The sequence below is a fragment of the Sceloporus undulatus genome, chromosome 2 (genome assembly GCF_019175285.1).
Source record: "Sceloporus undulatus isolate JIND9_A2432 ecotype Alabama chromosome 2, SceUnd_v1.1, whole genome shotgun sequence".
NCBI lineage: Eukaryota > Metazoa > Chordata > Lepidosauria > Squamata > Phrynosomatidae > Sceloporus > Sceloporus undulatus.
The window spans coordinates 75316611-75334194 of NC_056523.1; the positions used below are offsets into that span (position 1 = coordinate 75316611).

Genomic DNA, 17584 nt, shown 5'->3' on the forward strand with positions numbered 1-17584 from the left:
ATCCATCATCCAAAACCACTGGCAGTTGCTGATGTCATAATATAATATGTGCTTTAAAGTATTCTGCATAGAGTATTCAAATTAATTTATTTGAAATGTGGTGTGCGAGAAGAGTAACTGAGGATCCTGTGGATGGCCAAAAGACAACAGTTGGGTTCTAGAACAAATCAAACCTGAACTGTCCCTGGAAGCCAAGGTGACTAACTGAGGCTGTTGTGCTTTGGCCATGTCGTGAGAAGACACAGATGCTATGAAGGGAGAGACAATAGAGGAAGACCACACAATAGATGAATAGTCTCAATCAGGGAGACTGCAGGCATGAGTCTATAGGACCTGAGCTGAGAGATAGAGAATAGGAGGCTTGAGATGTCTCATTCACAAGGTCACCATGAGTCAAGTTGACTTGAAGGCAGCTAACAGCAACAACAGGTATTCTGCAGGTGTGGTCCATTTGTCTAAATATGTTCACAAAGAACAGTTTTCAAAATCAGTCAGAGATAAATGAAAGGAAAAACTGGGGGGCTACTGGATGTATGATATGCCACTCTAACTCCTGGTGTTTTTTCTAGAAAAGTGATCATTAACAGCAATGAGGCCCTGGACTTGGGCAGCACACACCACTGTGGTGGAGGAGCCACCTTTTATGGCCTCCAAGGATGGAAACCAAAGGCTTTTGCATTAGGCATAACATGCCTGGGGTGTTGTGCATGGGGGGGGGGGAGTTAGGGTCAATAAAAGGACTGGGCTGACCTTCCACATATATCTTTTCCACGTACACTTCACAGCCCACACCTCCTGTCCACAGTGCAGTGTGCATCTGGCTAGTCACTTTGGTGCTGGATAGGATTTTCTCCCCTTTACCTGTTTTTCCCCCTTACCACAACACTGTACCTAGGAGACTTAGACTATTGCTATGTTTGGTGTCAAAATAGGCTTCCACTTGGAAGGTAGTGGAGAAGATTATAAGAGTTTTGGTGTACACCCTGACACCCTTTTTTGTGGAGGTTAAGGCTCTGAAACGGTCTCTCTAGAGTCTTGCAGCCTAAAGGTGGGGAAGGAGTCATCCGTGAGGCATACCTGGAAAGTTTCACTCTCACTTATGAGTCCTATGGCTTGGGTGGGAGCCCCCTGGGTTTTCCTTCCAGTAAAGGCCAGTCAGAAAGCAACCCAGTTATTGGTTGCCCCTGGGGTCAGATGTTTTTGTCCAAGGAAAGGACAAAAGGAAGTCAAGGGGCTCAGATGAATTCATATCAGATTGCTACCCCTCTTATTTCTTCAGGATCATCACATTGTAAATAGATTCTATGTCAGTAAAGTGGTCCCTGTTTTAATCCAGTTCTTCACGTCTGGTATCATTATTCCATGGTAGGTTATCAATTTGATGGTAACTATATAAACTGCCTACTCCCACCTCCCTCCAAAGGTAATCTCAGCAGTACATTTCATCATTCCTTTCTTCACCCCCTCATTCCTCTCATGTCTAGGATAACAGCTTTGTCTGCTGCATCACAAATTTCTGCCCCAACTGTTGCCATGGATTTTGCAAACTTTTGTCAAAACACTGCCCCCCCCCTTTTCTCACCTTGTTATTTTCTCATTTGAAAATAATTCCTCTAATGCATCCACCCTTCCATGGATGCCAGCCCCCCCCCCCCCCGGCCACCAGATAAATTTAAAAAGTTTGCTGGCTTTCGTGGATGTTTAACATTATCCGAGGGTCAACTGGAGAAGAATGCTGATCAGCTGATTCAAGCAGAGACCTGGGGAGTTAATATCCCTCTTTTTAATCAGATCTATATGATGGCAATAGTGTTTCCATTGCCTTTTATCAGCTGAGATGTTTTCATATTTTCATGCTACATTTGCCTCAATTGCATTTTTCTCTCTAAAATAATCCACTTGTGGTTCCCATTCATAATTCAAAATTATTGGTTCCAGTCAAAGGGGAAATTTAATTGATTCCAATTCACATGTGGTTCTCACTTGTGCGATTTGCTTTATCGAAAAAGAAGCTGAAAAAAATCAGCGTCAAAAATGTGAGTTAAATGGGTCTAGCGCTTGCCCCCGTCTCAGAATCACTTCAGCAATTCGGATTAAGTGGGAACCAGAGTATTTTAAACTGGTTCAAACTAATTCATGAATGAGGCCAAATAATACCAAAAGCTGGTATTGTTTTCTTTCCTTCAGAATTGTAACATTATTATCTCTACTGGAATCTATGGCAGTCATAATGGTATATTGAAACTTAGTGGGCTTTTCACAGTGAACAGTCCAAGCACATGTTCTTAGTCTATTCTTGCTTTGTTTTATCTCTATAACCTTATGGTAAAGGGGCAGTTTTGTTTTCTCCTCTGTGTTGTTTTTCTGAAAGGCATCAGAGTATGGACCACATGCATGACTGTTTGTTTGACAGTGACCAGAGAGGTCCCTTAGCATTCTGGTCCCATCTCTTCCCCTGTCCAGGATACGATATCAGTCTGAGGTGGCATCTCTCCAGGCCAGCATAAAAGACCAGAGGAGACGTTCACTCCCATCAAACAAGCCTCATCTTGAAGATCAGGCTACAGCCCAGTTTCTTTTGCCTCAAATTCAAGTGATGGTTGCAGTTGCAACCGAAAGACCATCCAGCGTGGGATGTACTTGGAAAAGAATGCAAGCAGGGGCAGAGTTATCTGGATGCTTCCTTCTAACACCTGTATGGCATTCCTAGTAATGTAAAAAATAAATGGTTAGAAGGAAGCTGGGCTTTTAGAAATCAGATGAGCATTTTATAGCCTGTGGGTTCACAGTAATTGCTGGCGCCAGCATCTTTATGGGCAGTGTTGGTTGAATCTTGGTGCCAGCCAACCTGGCAGGAAGCTAGCTCTCAAACACTTGGAGTTTGCAAATAACACACTCCAGTTTTTCAAGAGATGTTGCTGGAAAAGGAAACAGAATGCAACAGGAGGCAGCTAGAGCAGTTAAAGTGGAATAGTAGCACTATAAGAGTATAGTGTGATAAACACCATGGAGTTTGGAGTTAACATGGAAAATCTGAAGTTAAAAAGCAGCACAAATTTGCTGCTTTTTGCACGAGTTAATGTCAGGTTAATGCCAAAGTGCCCCAACATCTCTGAAAACAATCCTGTTCTTGCAGAATATTCACAGCATTTAAACCCCATTTATTCATGGGATTTGGGTGCTTTGCATCCTGTGTGATAAACTCCATAGTGCATTAGAACAAATGAAGGGAGGGCCATAGTTCAGTGGAAGAAGGTCCTGTGTTCAGTCTGTTGTTAATCACCATTATGTCTACTTTGACTTATTGTAAAGCTTTGAATGAGAGCCCCCCAAGAGTACCAGTCATCAGAGCCCTGCTTAAATCTTAGAATCAATGAATCATAGAGTTGAAAGAGACCACAAGGACCATCTGTCGGGGATGCTTTACTTGTGATTTCCTGCATGGCAGGGGGTTGGACTGGATGGCCCTTGTGGTCTCTTCCAACTCTAGTGATTCTCAATAGAGGTGATGGCTCAGGAAGATAAGAAGCACACAATGGTAGCAGGTACCTGGGCCAGCAGAGGGATGCACATGTAAATACTCATCCATCCCTGTGTTACGCTAGGTGCAGACCTGTCCTGGGAAAGACAGTCCAAAAACAATATGTTTACTTAGGGGAATTATGTTAGCTCAAATGTAGTGGCCAAGTAACTTAGCCTAGGGGACCAATCCCTATGTATACCTAGTCCAGAGGTATATAAAATTCCAGAGGCAGGTTTCCCATGATAATGAGTTTTATTTAAGAGGGAAAATCAACACACACACATAAAATAGACAACCATGCAACACACAAGGACTAGAGAAATCAAGGTGTTACATTTGAACAGAGTAAGGCTTCACTAATGATAATACTGTACCTGAACGGATGTTGACCCCAATGCATATGATCCGGAAATAGAAAGAAGACTCAAACAAGGATTCGTGAGAGATAGAGGTGCTAGCCAGCAAACTGACAGAAACTCTGCCTGCTTACTGGACTAAGCCGAAGATACAGTGAAAGAGTACCAATATTTATAGTAAATTTAAGGCCTGGAGGCAGATTCCAAGGTATTGAAAAGACCAAATGGTCTTCGGATTCTTTGAAATGGGTTTTGAAGTGCTTTAGAAATGTTCGGAGATGCTTTGAAGTAGCTTTCCAAGGTGGTAATACTGAAGTTTGAATGGTTATTGATGGACATGCATTTCCAGGCAGAGAGGATTAGTGCACAAAACTGCTGGTGCTTTGTTTATATTAAAACTGCAGCTTATTGATCTATAATCTTGGATCTCCTCACCTTCTCCAAATGTCCAGAATCGATCAATCAAAGCCAGGGTGCCTCCATGCAACTCCTTACGTGCTGAGACTGCTATACGGTAATGGTGTCCTTATCAGGGGTATGCAAGGGGCACCCAGCCTATGCCTTATTGAGTTTCTGATATCAAAAGAGGAGGGGTGATGGGAGACACCCCCATGGGCCTAACACCCACTCAGATACTGACCTGGATTAGGCCCTGGGCCAGGATAGCATGGAAAACTGAGGGGGTTTTAATGTTAGGTAATGTTTTAGGTAAGGTGATTGAGAGAGCGGCCACCTTCCAACTCCAAGCAGTTTTGGATGAAACCGATTATCTGGACCCATTTCAAACTGGCTTCAGAGTGGGATACGGAGTTGAGACTGCCATGGTCGCTTTAGTCGATGATCTCCGTCTGGATATCGACAGGGGAAGTGGGACCTTGTTGGTGCTCTTGGATATCTCCGTGGCTTTCAATACGGTATCCTTCTGAAACACCTGAGAGAGTTGGGTATCGGGGGCACTGCGCTCCAGTAGTTCCGTTCCTACCTCTCGGGTAGATTCCAGATGGTGCAGTTGGGGGACACTTGCTCCTCTAAGAGGGAACTGACATCTGGTGTCCCTCAGGGAGCGATTCTGTCCCCCACTTTGTTCAACATTTACATGAAACCGCTGAGAGAGATCATCCAGAGAGACGGGGTGCGGTGCTATCAGTATGCTGATGACACCCAAATATGTTTCTCTGTGTCTCCGACTGATGCAGTGACTAAGGATGGCGTCTCTCCTCTGAACGCCTGCCTGGAGTCGGTAATGGGCTGGATGAGGGAAAACAAACTCAGTCTGAATCCAGAGAAAACGGAAGTACTGGTGATAGGTTCCCCAGGCCCAGGGAAGAAAATTTATCCACCTGTCCTGAATGTTGTCACACTTCCCTTGAAGGACGAAGTTTGCACTTTAGGAGTACTTCTGGACTTGTCCCTGCAGTTGACATCTCAAGTGGATGCGACGGTCAGAAGTGCTTGCTATCAACTTCGGTTGATACGCCAACTGCGACCCTACCTGGGCCAAAGGGACCTTGAAACGGTGGTACATGCTCTGGTAGCCTCTCGCTTAGATTTCTGTAATGCGCTCTACATGGGGCTACCCCTTGTACCAAGCCCGGAAGCTTCAATTGGTACAAAATATGGCAGCCAGATTGGTCACCGGTGCGTCTAAGTTTGATCATATAACACCTATTTTGAAAGATATTCATTGGCTGCCTATTCGCTTCCGAGCACAGTACAAGGTGTTGGTTATTACCTATAAAGCCCTATATGGCTTGGGCCCGAGTTACTTGAGGGACCGCATCTCCCCATATAATCCGCCCCTCACACTTAGAACATCCGGGAAGAACCTGTTGGAAATACCAGCTTCCAAGTATGTTGTTACATCCCAGATGGCCTTTTCATTGTTGCCCCGAGGATCTGGAATAGTCTTCCCAATGAGCTCCGTCTTATGACCCCCCTGGAATCATTTAAAAAGAGTCTTAAAATCTTCCTCTTTTGTCAAGCCTCCCCCCCTGAAGAATGAAGTGTGTAATTTTTGAAACCATCGATTCTTTGCCTACCCCGGATATGTATGTTGCATGATTGTTTTTAGAGCTTTTGTATTATTGGATTTTATTATGATATTGTTGTTTGTAATGGTTTTTTAATTAGTCTGTAACCCTGCTTCAATCCTATGGGAGAGGCAGGGAAACACAAATAAAATTTATTATTATTATTATTAAAGTGGTGGCAACTTATTTAAAGGGTGAAGGTTTCAGGAAAGGCAATTTGCCTCTTTGCTCTATTTGTTCAAAAAGAGCCATTTGGAAAGGTTGAGAGCTATGTGTTGCCAACTCCTTCTTTAGGCAATGAATGGATAATATTAAGCCAGATGAAAAGTGGTCTTGGTCTTGTTGTATTGGTCTTGTTCCTAGTAGGATGTTTCCAGGCAGGAAAGAATGGCCCTTGTGATCCATTAGTTAGGCAGTATAGTTAGCATCCCAGCAATTCCAGCTACAGTGCTTGTGGCCTCTGTGATTTTCAGGACATATTCAGGGACTGAGTGGGTTCCGATTAAAATTTGTTCTGTCAAGAAATGCCTATGCAGAACTGAGACTTCCTCCAAAGAAGTAATTGATTTGTAATCATAGCTTCATTGTATTCCTCCAGCCTAAGCCATGAACTGCTGTGAAGAAGTGAAAAAACAAGCTTTCATACATGTCCCAGCCTCCATGAGCTATCTTTTTTGGTTGCTTTTTAAAAATATTAACTACTACTGTTGTGAAATGGAGGTCATCTGTAGACAGCATCTCCAGGGTTTTTTTTGTGTGTGTGTCACAAAATGAGCCTTTCACTCCAGAAACTTTGGCTATTAAACAGTTTAAAGAATACTTTGAGGCTTCAATGTCATAGATAAAAGCCCTCTGTTATACGTACACAGAAAATACCCATGTTAGCAGGAAGAAAGGGGAAAAAACATTGAAAGAGAGCCATTGCATAGGGAACTAAACAGCAACACCATAAATACCTAAATAAACATGCATCTTGGTTTTTAAAGAAGCCTGCAAACAGTCTAAAAGAATCCCAGTTCATGACAACTGGTGAAATGAAGCTACCAAGGGCAGGAAAAGCAGTTTTTAAAAGAGACATCATACTTAAACAAGAATGTGTAAAGGGCCAAAACTTTGGCAGCCTTTACCCATAGACAGTCACTGCTAAAGTTTGTCATTTTAGTCGTTCTTATTTAAATTCTATAGCAAGACACAACAGAGGCCAAGAATGTTTCAAGAAGAGCTATCAAAACCCCTTATGTTTTTCTCCCCTCATGGCTTCCAGATCAAAAAAAGAAAGTCTGCTAGAAAATGGCAGAAGCCATTAGACCATTTCCGAGTAAAAAGCACATTAAACAAAGTTATGGCCAAAGCAGAGAACCTCTGGTTCAGGAAATCTTTGCATCAATCTTCATTGCACATGACATCAGGGAGATACCAGCAGCAGAGAAATTGTCATAAATTGATGTGTCAGAAGACGCATTTTAGAGCAAATAAATGAAAGAGTCATATGTCACTAGGACCAGATGGCAGTCATCTGAGAGCTCTGAAGGAACTCAGATATGAAATTGCAAAAACAACTAACTGCAGTATGAAACCTTCTCACTATGTTCAGCATCTGTACAAAGAAGCCTGGGAAAAACTAATGTAATGCCAGTCTTTGAAAAGAGACTAGAGATGTGAAACTTCAAGCCTTCATGCTACACCAAGGCAAATTAGTAAAGTCTCTAACAAACAATCAAGCAAATGGCCTCTTCATTTATTGCCATGTACTAGAATAGAAATGTGTTTTTTGCAAATGAAAGACATTTCTTGTGGAATCATTTGAGAGTGACAGGAAGCATACAGATAAAGATGTTCTATTATTGTTCCTTGTCTATATGGATTTTCAGACTTTTGTACCAATGGTCTATGCCATGGGGAATGGAATGGGTGAGGCATGCAGATGATAAAACCAGTCAAAGTGAAAAAATGTTTCATTTTCTTACTTGAACATTAGTTTGGATAATAAAGTGGTATGCTTTCTGAGGATAGAAATTGATTCAGCTTAATTTTAAAGTAGATGGGTTCAAATATTATATAAATCTTTAAAACACCACATTAAGCACCATATTTTACACTTTATGCTGTATTCTTGGACCCATGTTGGATCAAGTATAGAAATTGATCCCCAGGCCTCATATAGGTCATAGTACACTAAGGCGTGTTACAGACTGCCCAAAACGGGCGGTCTGCCACCACCGTCATTTGCAGTGCGGAGGAGCCCCAGCGTCCAAACTGCGCAGGTCCTCCGCGCTGCAAATAAGAAGCGCCAAAATGGCGCTCCTCTTTGCAGTGCAATTATGACATCGCAAGGCGCCAATGGTGCACTCGTGGCGTCATATGTGCCACGTGACGTGTGGAGACGATGCATCCGCTACATCAAGATGGCAGCGCCCATGTGGAATGGGCACCGCCATTTTGTGCGTGCTCCACAAGTATTAGGGTTAGGGGCATCAGGAAGTGACGCCCCTTTCTAACCCTAGTATGCACAGAGCGGGCAGTTTATGCCCGTGTGGAACGGGCCTCACTTTAGTTTTAGTTCTTCCTAGAGTAGACCAGTTGAAACAAACAAAATGTATTTATGTATTAATTTCCCTGCCTTTCTTTGCATATGACCCAAAGTGGATTATTAGTAGTGTAAGTAATCATACATTTCATTCTTGCAGGCAAGAGTGAATATTTCTGCTAGATCAGTGCTTATTTGGATATATTTTACCATTCTTTCCATTCTTATTTGTTTGTCACACATCTCCAAATGTTGAATTTCCCAACAACAGGGGTGATAAATCTGGTGTGACTATCTGGATATTGTCAGATTGGAGCTCCAAACATATCTAGTGGTGAAGGATGATGGGAATTATAGTCCAGAACAGTGTTCTGAGGGATCTAGTTGTCCTCCAGTTGATCTAAAACTGGGGGGAATGTTTTTGCTTCTTCAGTGGGACAGGACTTTCAACTTTCTCAGTAGCAACTGTTTTCTTGTGGGATATATCCCCTCCACCATAAAATTGGAGATTTTAATTCTCCTGAGAGAGTTTTTTAAAAGAATATGTGCATTTTTAAAAATCTTATTATATATGTGAGTGTTTTTGTTGGTGTGTGTGTGTGTGTGTGTGTGTGTGTGTGAATTACTTCTTTTTCTAAAACAATCCCTCTGGGTTTAAGATACCAAACACATGTAGACCAACAGGAGTGTCTGTTACAAAAAAAAAGAAAAGAATGCATGTCCATGAGGAGAAGATTTTCAGCAGAAAAGTGGCATGAAAAGTGCTGAAGCATTTCGTTGCTAGTAATTTGTCTACAAATTACCCCGTACCCCCTACTCCCAAACTAGTAACTCACCACCATCACTACCCCACAGGATGTCTTTGCCTATCAGAAAAGACGACATGAGGAAACCTGGAGACTCATTCGCCCAGCACCATTATAGTGCTGTGATTCCACTTCAGCTGCCATGGTTCTATTTTATGGAGCCCTGAGATTGGCAGTGAAGGGCAAGGGATGCAGAATGCTAATCCAGAGAGCTCTAGAGCCCCCCCCCCCCCCAAACTAAAAACCTTAGGATTCCATGAGACAGAACCATGGCAATTAAAATGGAATAATCATGCTAAAATTGTGTAGTGTGAATGGGCCCCTGGATCCAACATTGGCTGTTCCTCTCTTCTCAGTAGCATCAATCCTTGCCTGAAGAATTCTCAGTCCAGAAGCTCCAGATATCAAGCATTTATTATCATTTTTGCCTCTCCTAACAGGCTAAATCTCCTTGTAAAGAACAAACGAGCCCTTCTTTCAGTTTGACTGCCAAAGTTGTGGCAATCTGGACAGGGAAAGGAGAGAGAAGCCGAGTGTGAAAAAGCAGGCACATATTCCAGTCTCAGCTACGGGGAGTTTGCCATCTCTTTCTCTACCATAATTAAATATTGTTTGCATTGCTTATTGACAGAGCACTAAGCTCCACTCTGTTTTAATTTGTTCTTTGATAGTCGCCTTTTGCTGCTAATTGATTTTCGGAGGGGGGAGGGTTTGCCTGATTTAATACTTGCCGTGATGCTGAAAACAGAGAGGCAAGGTTAAACAGAGCCAAGAAATGAGCCAGGAATCAGTGCAGTCTTCTCAACCAGCTTGCTTTACAAGCCACCTCTGCCTGATGCAGAAAATCTGCATTTAAAAGAGGTTTAGCAGCTATTCTATTCCCAAGCTTTTCTAGCCACAGCTCCTGCTGCTCCTGCTGTTGCTATGGAGTTTACTCGAGGAGGGCTCAGAGAAGTACAAACGTCCTGGTTTCCCAGCAACGCACACCCCAGGGAACAGGATGGGAAGTACCAGTGGAATGGCTGGAATGCCAAACCCAACTCAACCAAGAACATACTTGGTTACCCTAAGCAAGCTATTTTGTTTCAGCCTCCATTTTTTATCAAGAATAATAAGCACAATGACAGGACACATCTGGCAGGATTGTTGTAAGAAAAATAAGGTTTTGACTTAAATACTCTCAGTAAAGGGCTACATTAAGAACAGTATTGGCATTTTCAGCAAGGCTCTGTGGATCTTTCTCTACCACTGAAGTAATATTTTTCTGTGATTGTCAGACACCTATGTGTTTTGCCTAATGTAAGAGGCATGTTTGTGAGTTGCAGCCAGTCTTGTGTCTTCGGAAATGGAAACCACCATTGCCTCTCTATCCCAATATCCATTTCTAGTTGCAATCTGATTGGCTGCATACCAGTGACTCATTCAGTCTTCAGTCTCCATCTTGGAACTGCTATAATGAAATAAATGAAATGAAGTAAATAAATCACCTGGGTTTCACACATACACACAATCTCATAGCCAATAGAACAGGTAACCAACATTTTGGATCTCTCTGCTTCTTGTCTACCTCCCACCTCCATTTTTATTCTCACAGCCTCATGAAGAATATGTTATTTCTAATGAACTTCAAAGCTTGCCCACTTTTATGGCAATTTTTGGGTTCTGCCTAAAAAAGATATTCCCCAATTTGTGGGTTTTTATTTTTATGTTATTTTGGAGGTCCTCCCAATAATACACCCCAAATGTTTAAAATCAATTTGTCTAGCTTCCCTATTTTTTGTTGTTTGTTCTACATAGCCTGATTAAATGTTCCGGAGAACTTGAAAGCTTCCTCACTTTTGTGGTGGCAGGTAGCACACGGTGACAGTCAGTAAGCAGTGATTGAGAGAAAGGAAGCCTTTTGCTTTTACTTTCAGCAGTGGCAGGACACTACTGACTACATAAAGTGGTTAGCTGTATGTTAAAGCTAGTTGATCAGCTGCATCCCATGTAGCTGTGAGACAGTGATGTCAATAGTCCATACTTGACACTGTCTGCTCTGCACCCCCAATAAAATGGCATGACCTCTACAAATAAGAGCACTGTGACTACCCTTTTTCATCCCCACTCAGCAGTTGGCAGCAATTAGATGTTACCTTTCACACAGCCCTTCCCTGGCTAGTTCTATGGAAAACTGACTTGAATTTTCATGGCATGTCCTCTTTTTTCCCCCCAGGATGATCCAGAGGGAGAAGAAATTGAAAGGGACACTTCCAATTCTTTGAAGCTGGAATTCACAGAAGACGAAAATTTTAAAACCAAGGTTAACTACTCGTACGCTGCTGTACAGATACCTACAGACATCTACAAAGGCTGTGAGTCCCCCCCCCCCTTCCACAAAATTCTATGTATTAAGATAGGAGACAATCCAATAAGGTCAAGGAAGAGTGAATCTGGTATCCATACATTCAAGCTTCTTATATGACACAGGAAAGATTAATGGATTAATTTATCTTTACAAATAATAAAAATTATGTATCCCTAACTAGGTGATTGATGACAATGTGCCTTGGAAGTCCCTTATTCATAGGATCACCATAAGTCGAATTGACTTAACTGCAAATAACAAGTGATGGATAGACACACACACTCCAGCAGCCGAAAGGGAAAATATCCTCATTGAATTATCAATAAAGAAGAGGATGTTTGATTCATCTCTTGCTTGAATCATGTGGGGTTGTCTCTTGGCTGGATCCTTAAAATTATGATTTGACTGCTTATGATACTCCATTGCCTGACTGTATCAGTCGATCTGCTGGTGAGTAGAAAAGATGCCTCCTCCTTGCAGTGAATTTTTGTTCCTGTCCTCCCCAACCTGTTGCTCACCAGATGTTTGTGACTACAGCTTCTACAGATATCCATTCATCAGACACTTAAAAAGGCCACTGACGGGGGGCAGTGTTAGCTGCAGTGCCCTGTTGTTTGTATTCTAGCATGTCCTTCCCGTTGCCTTTTTGACAGCCACAAGACAGGTGTTTTGGTCAGCACTGCTGATATCAATAATCTTCTATCTTTAAAAGTCCCCAAATACCCCAAAAGCAGGTCTGTCTGATCCTGAAAGCTAAGCAGGGTCAGCCCTGGTTAGTACTTGAATGGGAAATGTTCAATAAATACCAGGAGCTATTGACTGTATTTCATAGGCAAACCAACCTTTGAGTATCCCTTGACTATGAAAACTATAGGAAATTCATGGGGTTTGCATAAGCTTTGACAGGCAGCTTGAAGGAACACACACACACACACACATAATGCTGAGCCTCCTTTTGTCATCCAAGTGACAAAGAACAACTTTTACCTGGACAGTTTTCCAAGTAATGGCCTCCTGTTTTGAAAGTACAGTTGCCATTGTCATTCAGATGTGGCTCAGCCATTCTCTCTAATACCATATTGGAAATGCCTCTCCTGCGCCTCGCAGTGCTGCACCTAATGGCTTGTCACGGTGTGCTTGCCCATCAGCATCAGCATCGTTATGCTGCATCTGAGGCCATGTCGTTCTTATCTGCATTATTCTCTCTGACTTTGTCTTCCTTGTTTGGAATAAAAAGCATGAAGCATGTCTTTGGAATGTTCAATCACAGAAAGGTTGGCTATATGCATAATGTGCACAACAGGAGACCTCATTTCTGTTTAGAACGCTGTTGGTTTGCATTGCTTACACTGCATTTTCATCCACTGCTATTACATATGGTGGGGTGGGTTAACAGTGAAGCAGCTGGTCTGTCCCACCAGAACTCCTAAACTTCAGGTCTGTTGACCAAGGGAGAAGACAGAGAAAGGAGGAAAGAGGATGATAAATTCTACTCACAATTCCAATCTCTGATCCATAGGATTCTACCCCAAATTCCAGACAAAATTCCAAAAATAATAATAATTAATAAATAATATTTATTTTTATTCTGCTTCTCCAGACAGATCAAAGCGGCTAACAATAAAAGCACCCTATAGGGGTGGATAGTGGTTTTAAGTCCAACTTTGACCAGGAAATGGCCCATTCATGACAATGTGGTTGTATTAATTACCTCCATACTAAAGACTGCATCAAGGGTATGACCTGCACAATGTGTAGAGCCAGAGACTAATTGGGATACCATGAACTCCCGGGCTGCACCTGTCAGTTTTAGTAAGCTGGTCTCGAATGGGATGTTGAAGTCGGCCAAGATTAAAAGTCTGGGCAACTCCAACACCAAGTCTGAAACCAGTTGTGTCAGCTCGGCTAGGGAGTCTGTCAGACAGCAGGGTGGGTGGTATACTAACAGAATCTCTAGAGTAGATAGAGAGGGAACACTTTCTGAAGTCCAGGGTTGGAGATTACATGTCTAATGATCCTTATCAGCTCACAATCAAGGACACTGTAAGTGCCATGCAGGGATCAAATTAAGGTCCACTTGGGATGTCCATCTTTGTAAGAATCCCATAAACCAGTTGCTTCTAAATGATCAACAGAAAACATAAGGCCCTTCACATCTTTTTGCACTATCTCTCAACTTTGGTTATGCTGGTTATGCCTGATGGGAGTTGGAATCCCAGCATCTGAAAAGCAACCTATCTGTGCCCTCCCTCATACAATTCACTTGGAAATCATGCCCTGTTCTCTCATTGAATTCTAGCAGTTGACAAGAAAGTGTTAGATTGAAGCATGCACAAGAACCAACCACATGACTATGAAAAGAGATTGTCTGGGGTCACTAAAATTTTAAAATACCCACACAAGCTGAAGAGCTCCTTCTAGTCTTGAAAGCTGAAGAATTCCATCTATTCTTGGCCATCACAAAGGTTTTCAAACTGAAAAACCTTCACGGCATAAATGGTTTCGACAGATTTACAGTCTTGTGGGAATAGGCCCTAGGTGTTTTCAGAAGCTCTTAGTGCCACTGACTGTTCACAATCCAATTAGTGTTTTGTCCCTGCATGGCTCATTGCTATATTAAAAAAACTCATCCTTTCTCATTAGCTCTTAAACAGCCACAACCAGGCCTTGAATCTTCAGGAAGAGCTTGGAATTCTTTGGTATACCCCAAGAAATGATCTGTCTATTGCCATTATGAAACATGGAAGAGGAAAGAAGAAATTCTTGTGACTTGCTTTTACTGGGCTGGATGGCAACTGACTACACAGTAAACCACTACTAGAAATCAGAGATATAACCATGTTAGTCTGGAATATCAGTATGCAAAGGGATCTTGAGACTAACTGAGTGACAGATGCTGTAGCATTAGCTTTTGCAGACTTGGCCTACTTCCTCAGATCTGGGCATTTTGTAGACCAATCTACTAAAGCTTATGCTACAACATGAAGGGAAATACCTTGATTTCAGTAAGGCTTTTGACAAAGTGCCCCATGATATGCCTGCAAAAAAGCTAGAAAAAGTGGCCTAGACATTGCTACTGTTAGGTGGATTTGTCATTGTCTGAATGGCCGAACCCAAAAGGTGCTCACCAATGGCTCCTCTTCATCCTGGAGAGAGGAAACTAGTGGCGTGCCATAGGGATCTGTACTGGGCCCTGTACTATTAAACATCTTTGGCAGTGACTTCGGTGAAGGAATAGAGAGCATGCTGATTAAATTTGCAGATGATACAAAACTGGGAGGGGTTGCTAATTCCCCAGAGGGCAGAATTAAAATTCAAAATAACCTTGACAGTTTAGAGGGCTTGGCTAAAGCTAACAAGATGAATTTCAACAGGGAGAAATGTAGGGTCTTACACCTAGGTAGAAAAAATGAAATGCACAGATATAGGATGGGAGACAGCTAGCTAGTGTGAAAAGGATCTAGGAGTCTTAGTTGACCACAAGCTGAACATGAGTCAGTAGTGAGGTGCAGCAGCCAAGAAAGCCAACACGATTCTTGATTGTATCAATGGGAGTATTGTGTCTCAAGGGAAGTAACAGTACCACTGTATTCTGCTTTGGTCAGGCCTCACCTAGAATATTGTGTCCAGTTCTGTGCAGCTCAGTTCAAGAAGGATGTTGACAAGCTGGAACATGTCCACTGGTGGAATCAGTAGAGTCACTTGGGGGTGCACTGGGTAACACCCTCAGAAGGGGAGTGACATCCAGTCAGCCCCCCCCACACACACACCATCCCTCATGCTCCATCCGGCACGTGTGCCACTTCATCCCCCGCTCTGCTTCATCTCCCTGTGTGCACTACACTCATGCCCTGCTTGTGTGTACACCACTCCATCCCCCCCCCACTTGTGCCATTTCATCCCCCGGGCATGTGGCACTTCATCTCCTCCCACATGTCATTCCCTCCCCCTGTGTCTGTGTGCTACTTCATCCTCCACAGGCATGCGCTGCTCTGACCCCCATACACCATCCCTTACTTTTCCTCATCAAGAAAAGGATGGGCCGGCTTGGGGAGAGGGAGCACATGCCCCCAGAAATGCCATCGGAAGTCACCCCCCACCGGGTGTCACCTGGTGTGGGAATGCCACTGAGGGGAATTTAATACCATTTAGACTGAAAGCTATCAACAGGCATGTTAACACCCATTGGCCTAAATCTGTTAGTCCCAACTAGAGCAGGCTCACTGAATCAATGAGAAGTACCTATGTGTTCAACACAATTCAATAGTTCAGTCAATAGATCTACTCAAGTTGGGAATAACCACCAGTATTCTGGTCATTCTTGGAGAAAGCCTTGTGAGTTATGTGATGGATTTGCCCACAAGTACCCCAGTTGTGGTTAGAACTGATTCTTTACTTAAGTATTGCACTGCCACTGGTGTTAGGGCTACTTTCTCTGTTCAGTGGAGATAATAAGCATCTTTTACACCAAGCATTATTTGCTATCTTCTGCTGATCAGCTAGATAAGAAGATACTCAAAACTGGAGAAAGTGTAATCCAGCGAAGAAACAGATGGCAGTCTATGACACTAATGGAAAAATTAAGAAATCAGGTCAAGGGATCAAAGCATACTCAAAGTGATAGCATTTTTTTGGTAACAAGTTTAAACAGTACCCATTTCTTGTTTAGGCATCTTTTGTCACCTCCAATTATGCATATTAATTTATGGAAAGACTTAGCCTGAGGTACCACCTAGTATTTTCTTCACTGATCTTCAGTTCTCTCAGTTAACTTCATGCTCAATAGCATTACATGCTTCCAGTGTGCTATTTATTCTGATGAGTTTGAGGTTTAGTCATACTGAATTCTTTAGATGAATGAATAAAAGTGGGTTTTTTAAAAAGCCCACAAATATGAAAAATCATTGAAATTGCACAAAAATGCTTATATCACCTGGGGAAAACATTTGAGATGTTTTCATTTACATATAGCAAACTGCCCAAAAATACTTTGCGGTGATACTTTTATTAGGCCAACCGAAAGGCTTAAAATACATTAAGCAAGCTTTTAAAACTCACAATCGCTTCATCAGGCATGGCTGTTAATAGTCATTTTAGAGGAAGAAATGTGATGAGGGAAGAAGGTCACAGAACTACATCTTTATTGAGATGTTAAAGTGTTTATCTGCATTAGACCTACTACCATTATCATCTTAAATTCAGCTTTAACAAAATAAGGCCTAATAAAAGTATGACTGCAAATATTGTTGTGGATTTTTTTGTAGAATTGCTATATTTTGCTGCATGATCAACCCTAGGATATACGTCTTTCGTTTCCATATATTGGAATAAAATAAGAAAAGTTTTACAATTACATTCCTGTTCTGTGGCTCCTTGTGTCTGAGGAAAATTTCTTGCCAGACAGAAGGAACCTTGGAGCATGTGTCTGTTTTTATTTTGGAAAGCTGCCAATAGTTTGCATTCTGTTTGACACAGTCACAAATGGGGATGCCCATGTAAAGCTCACATTACAAACAGAGTGAGAATCAAGAGAATAAACCCCTGCCACCCCAAGTAGAGCGGCTCCTTGGCTTCTACATTCTTGCTATGCACACATTCCTTTATGTGGTTGACCCAAGAGAAGTTATTATTTCTGAGAAGGAAACAACCATACAGTCATTTATTGTTCTTATTTGTTATCAAGTTGACTTTGACTTTTGGTGAATGACAGGCATCCAAGAGCCCAGACCATCAACTGCCCTGCTCAGGTCTTGTAAACTCGGGCTGTGGTTTTCCTGATTGAATCAATCCACTTGTCATGTGGTCTCTCTCTTTTCCTATTCGTTCCCACTTTATCAAGCATTATCATTTTTTCAAGTAATTCATGCCCGCGTATCATATACCCAAAGCAGGACATCCTGAATTTCTTGGCTTCTAATGAGAATTCAGACCTCATTTGCTCAAAGACCTATTTATATATCTTTTTGGCAGTTCATGGTATCCATAGAACGCTCCT

At 42.2% G+C, this 17584-nt stretch overlaps 1 protein-coding gene across 3 annotated transcripts in view; it reads left to right on the top strand.

The window, feature by feature from the left end:
* Nucleotides 1-17584, top strand: part of CACNA2D2 (calcium voltage-gated channel auxiliary subunit alpha2delta 2) — an 815448-nt gene that overhangs the window by 576763 nt on the left and 221101 nt on the right. For all 3 annotated transcript variants that reach the window (XM_042451084.1, XM_042451085.1, XM_042451086.1), the window contains one exon: nucleotides 11458-11596. In XM_042451084.1, coding sequence (XP_042307018.1) covers nucleotides 11458-11596 — 139 coding nt within the window. The remainder of the gene's footprint in view (nucleotides 1-11457; nucleotides 11597-17584) is intronic.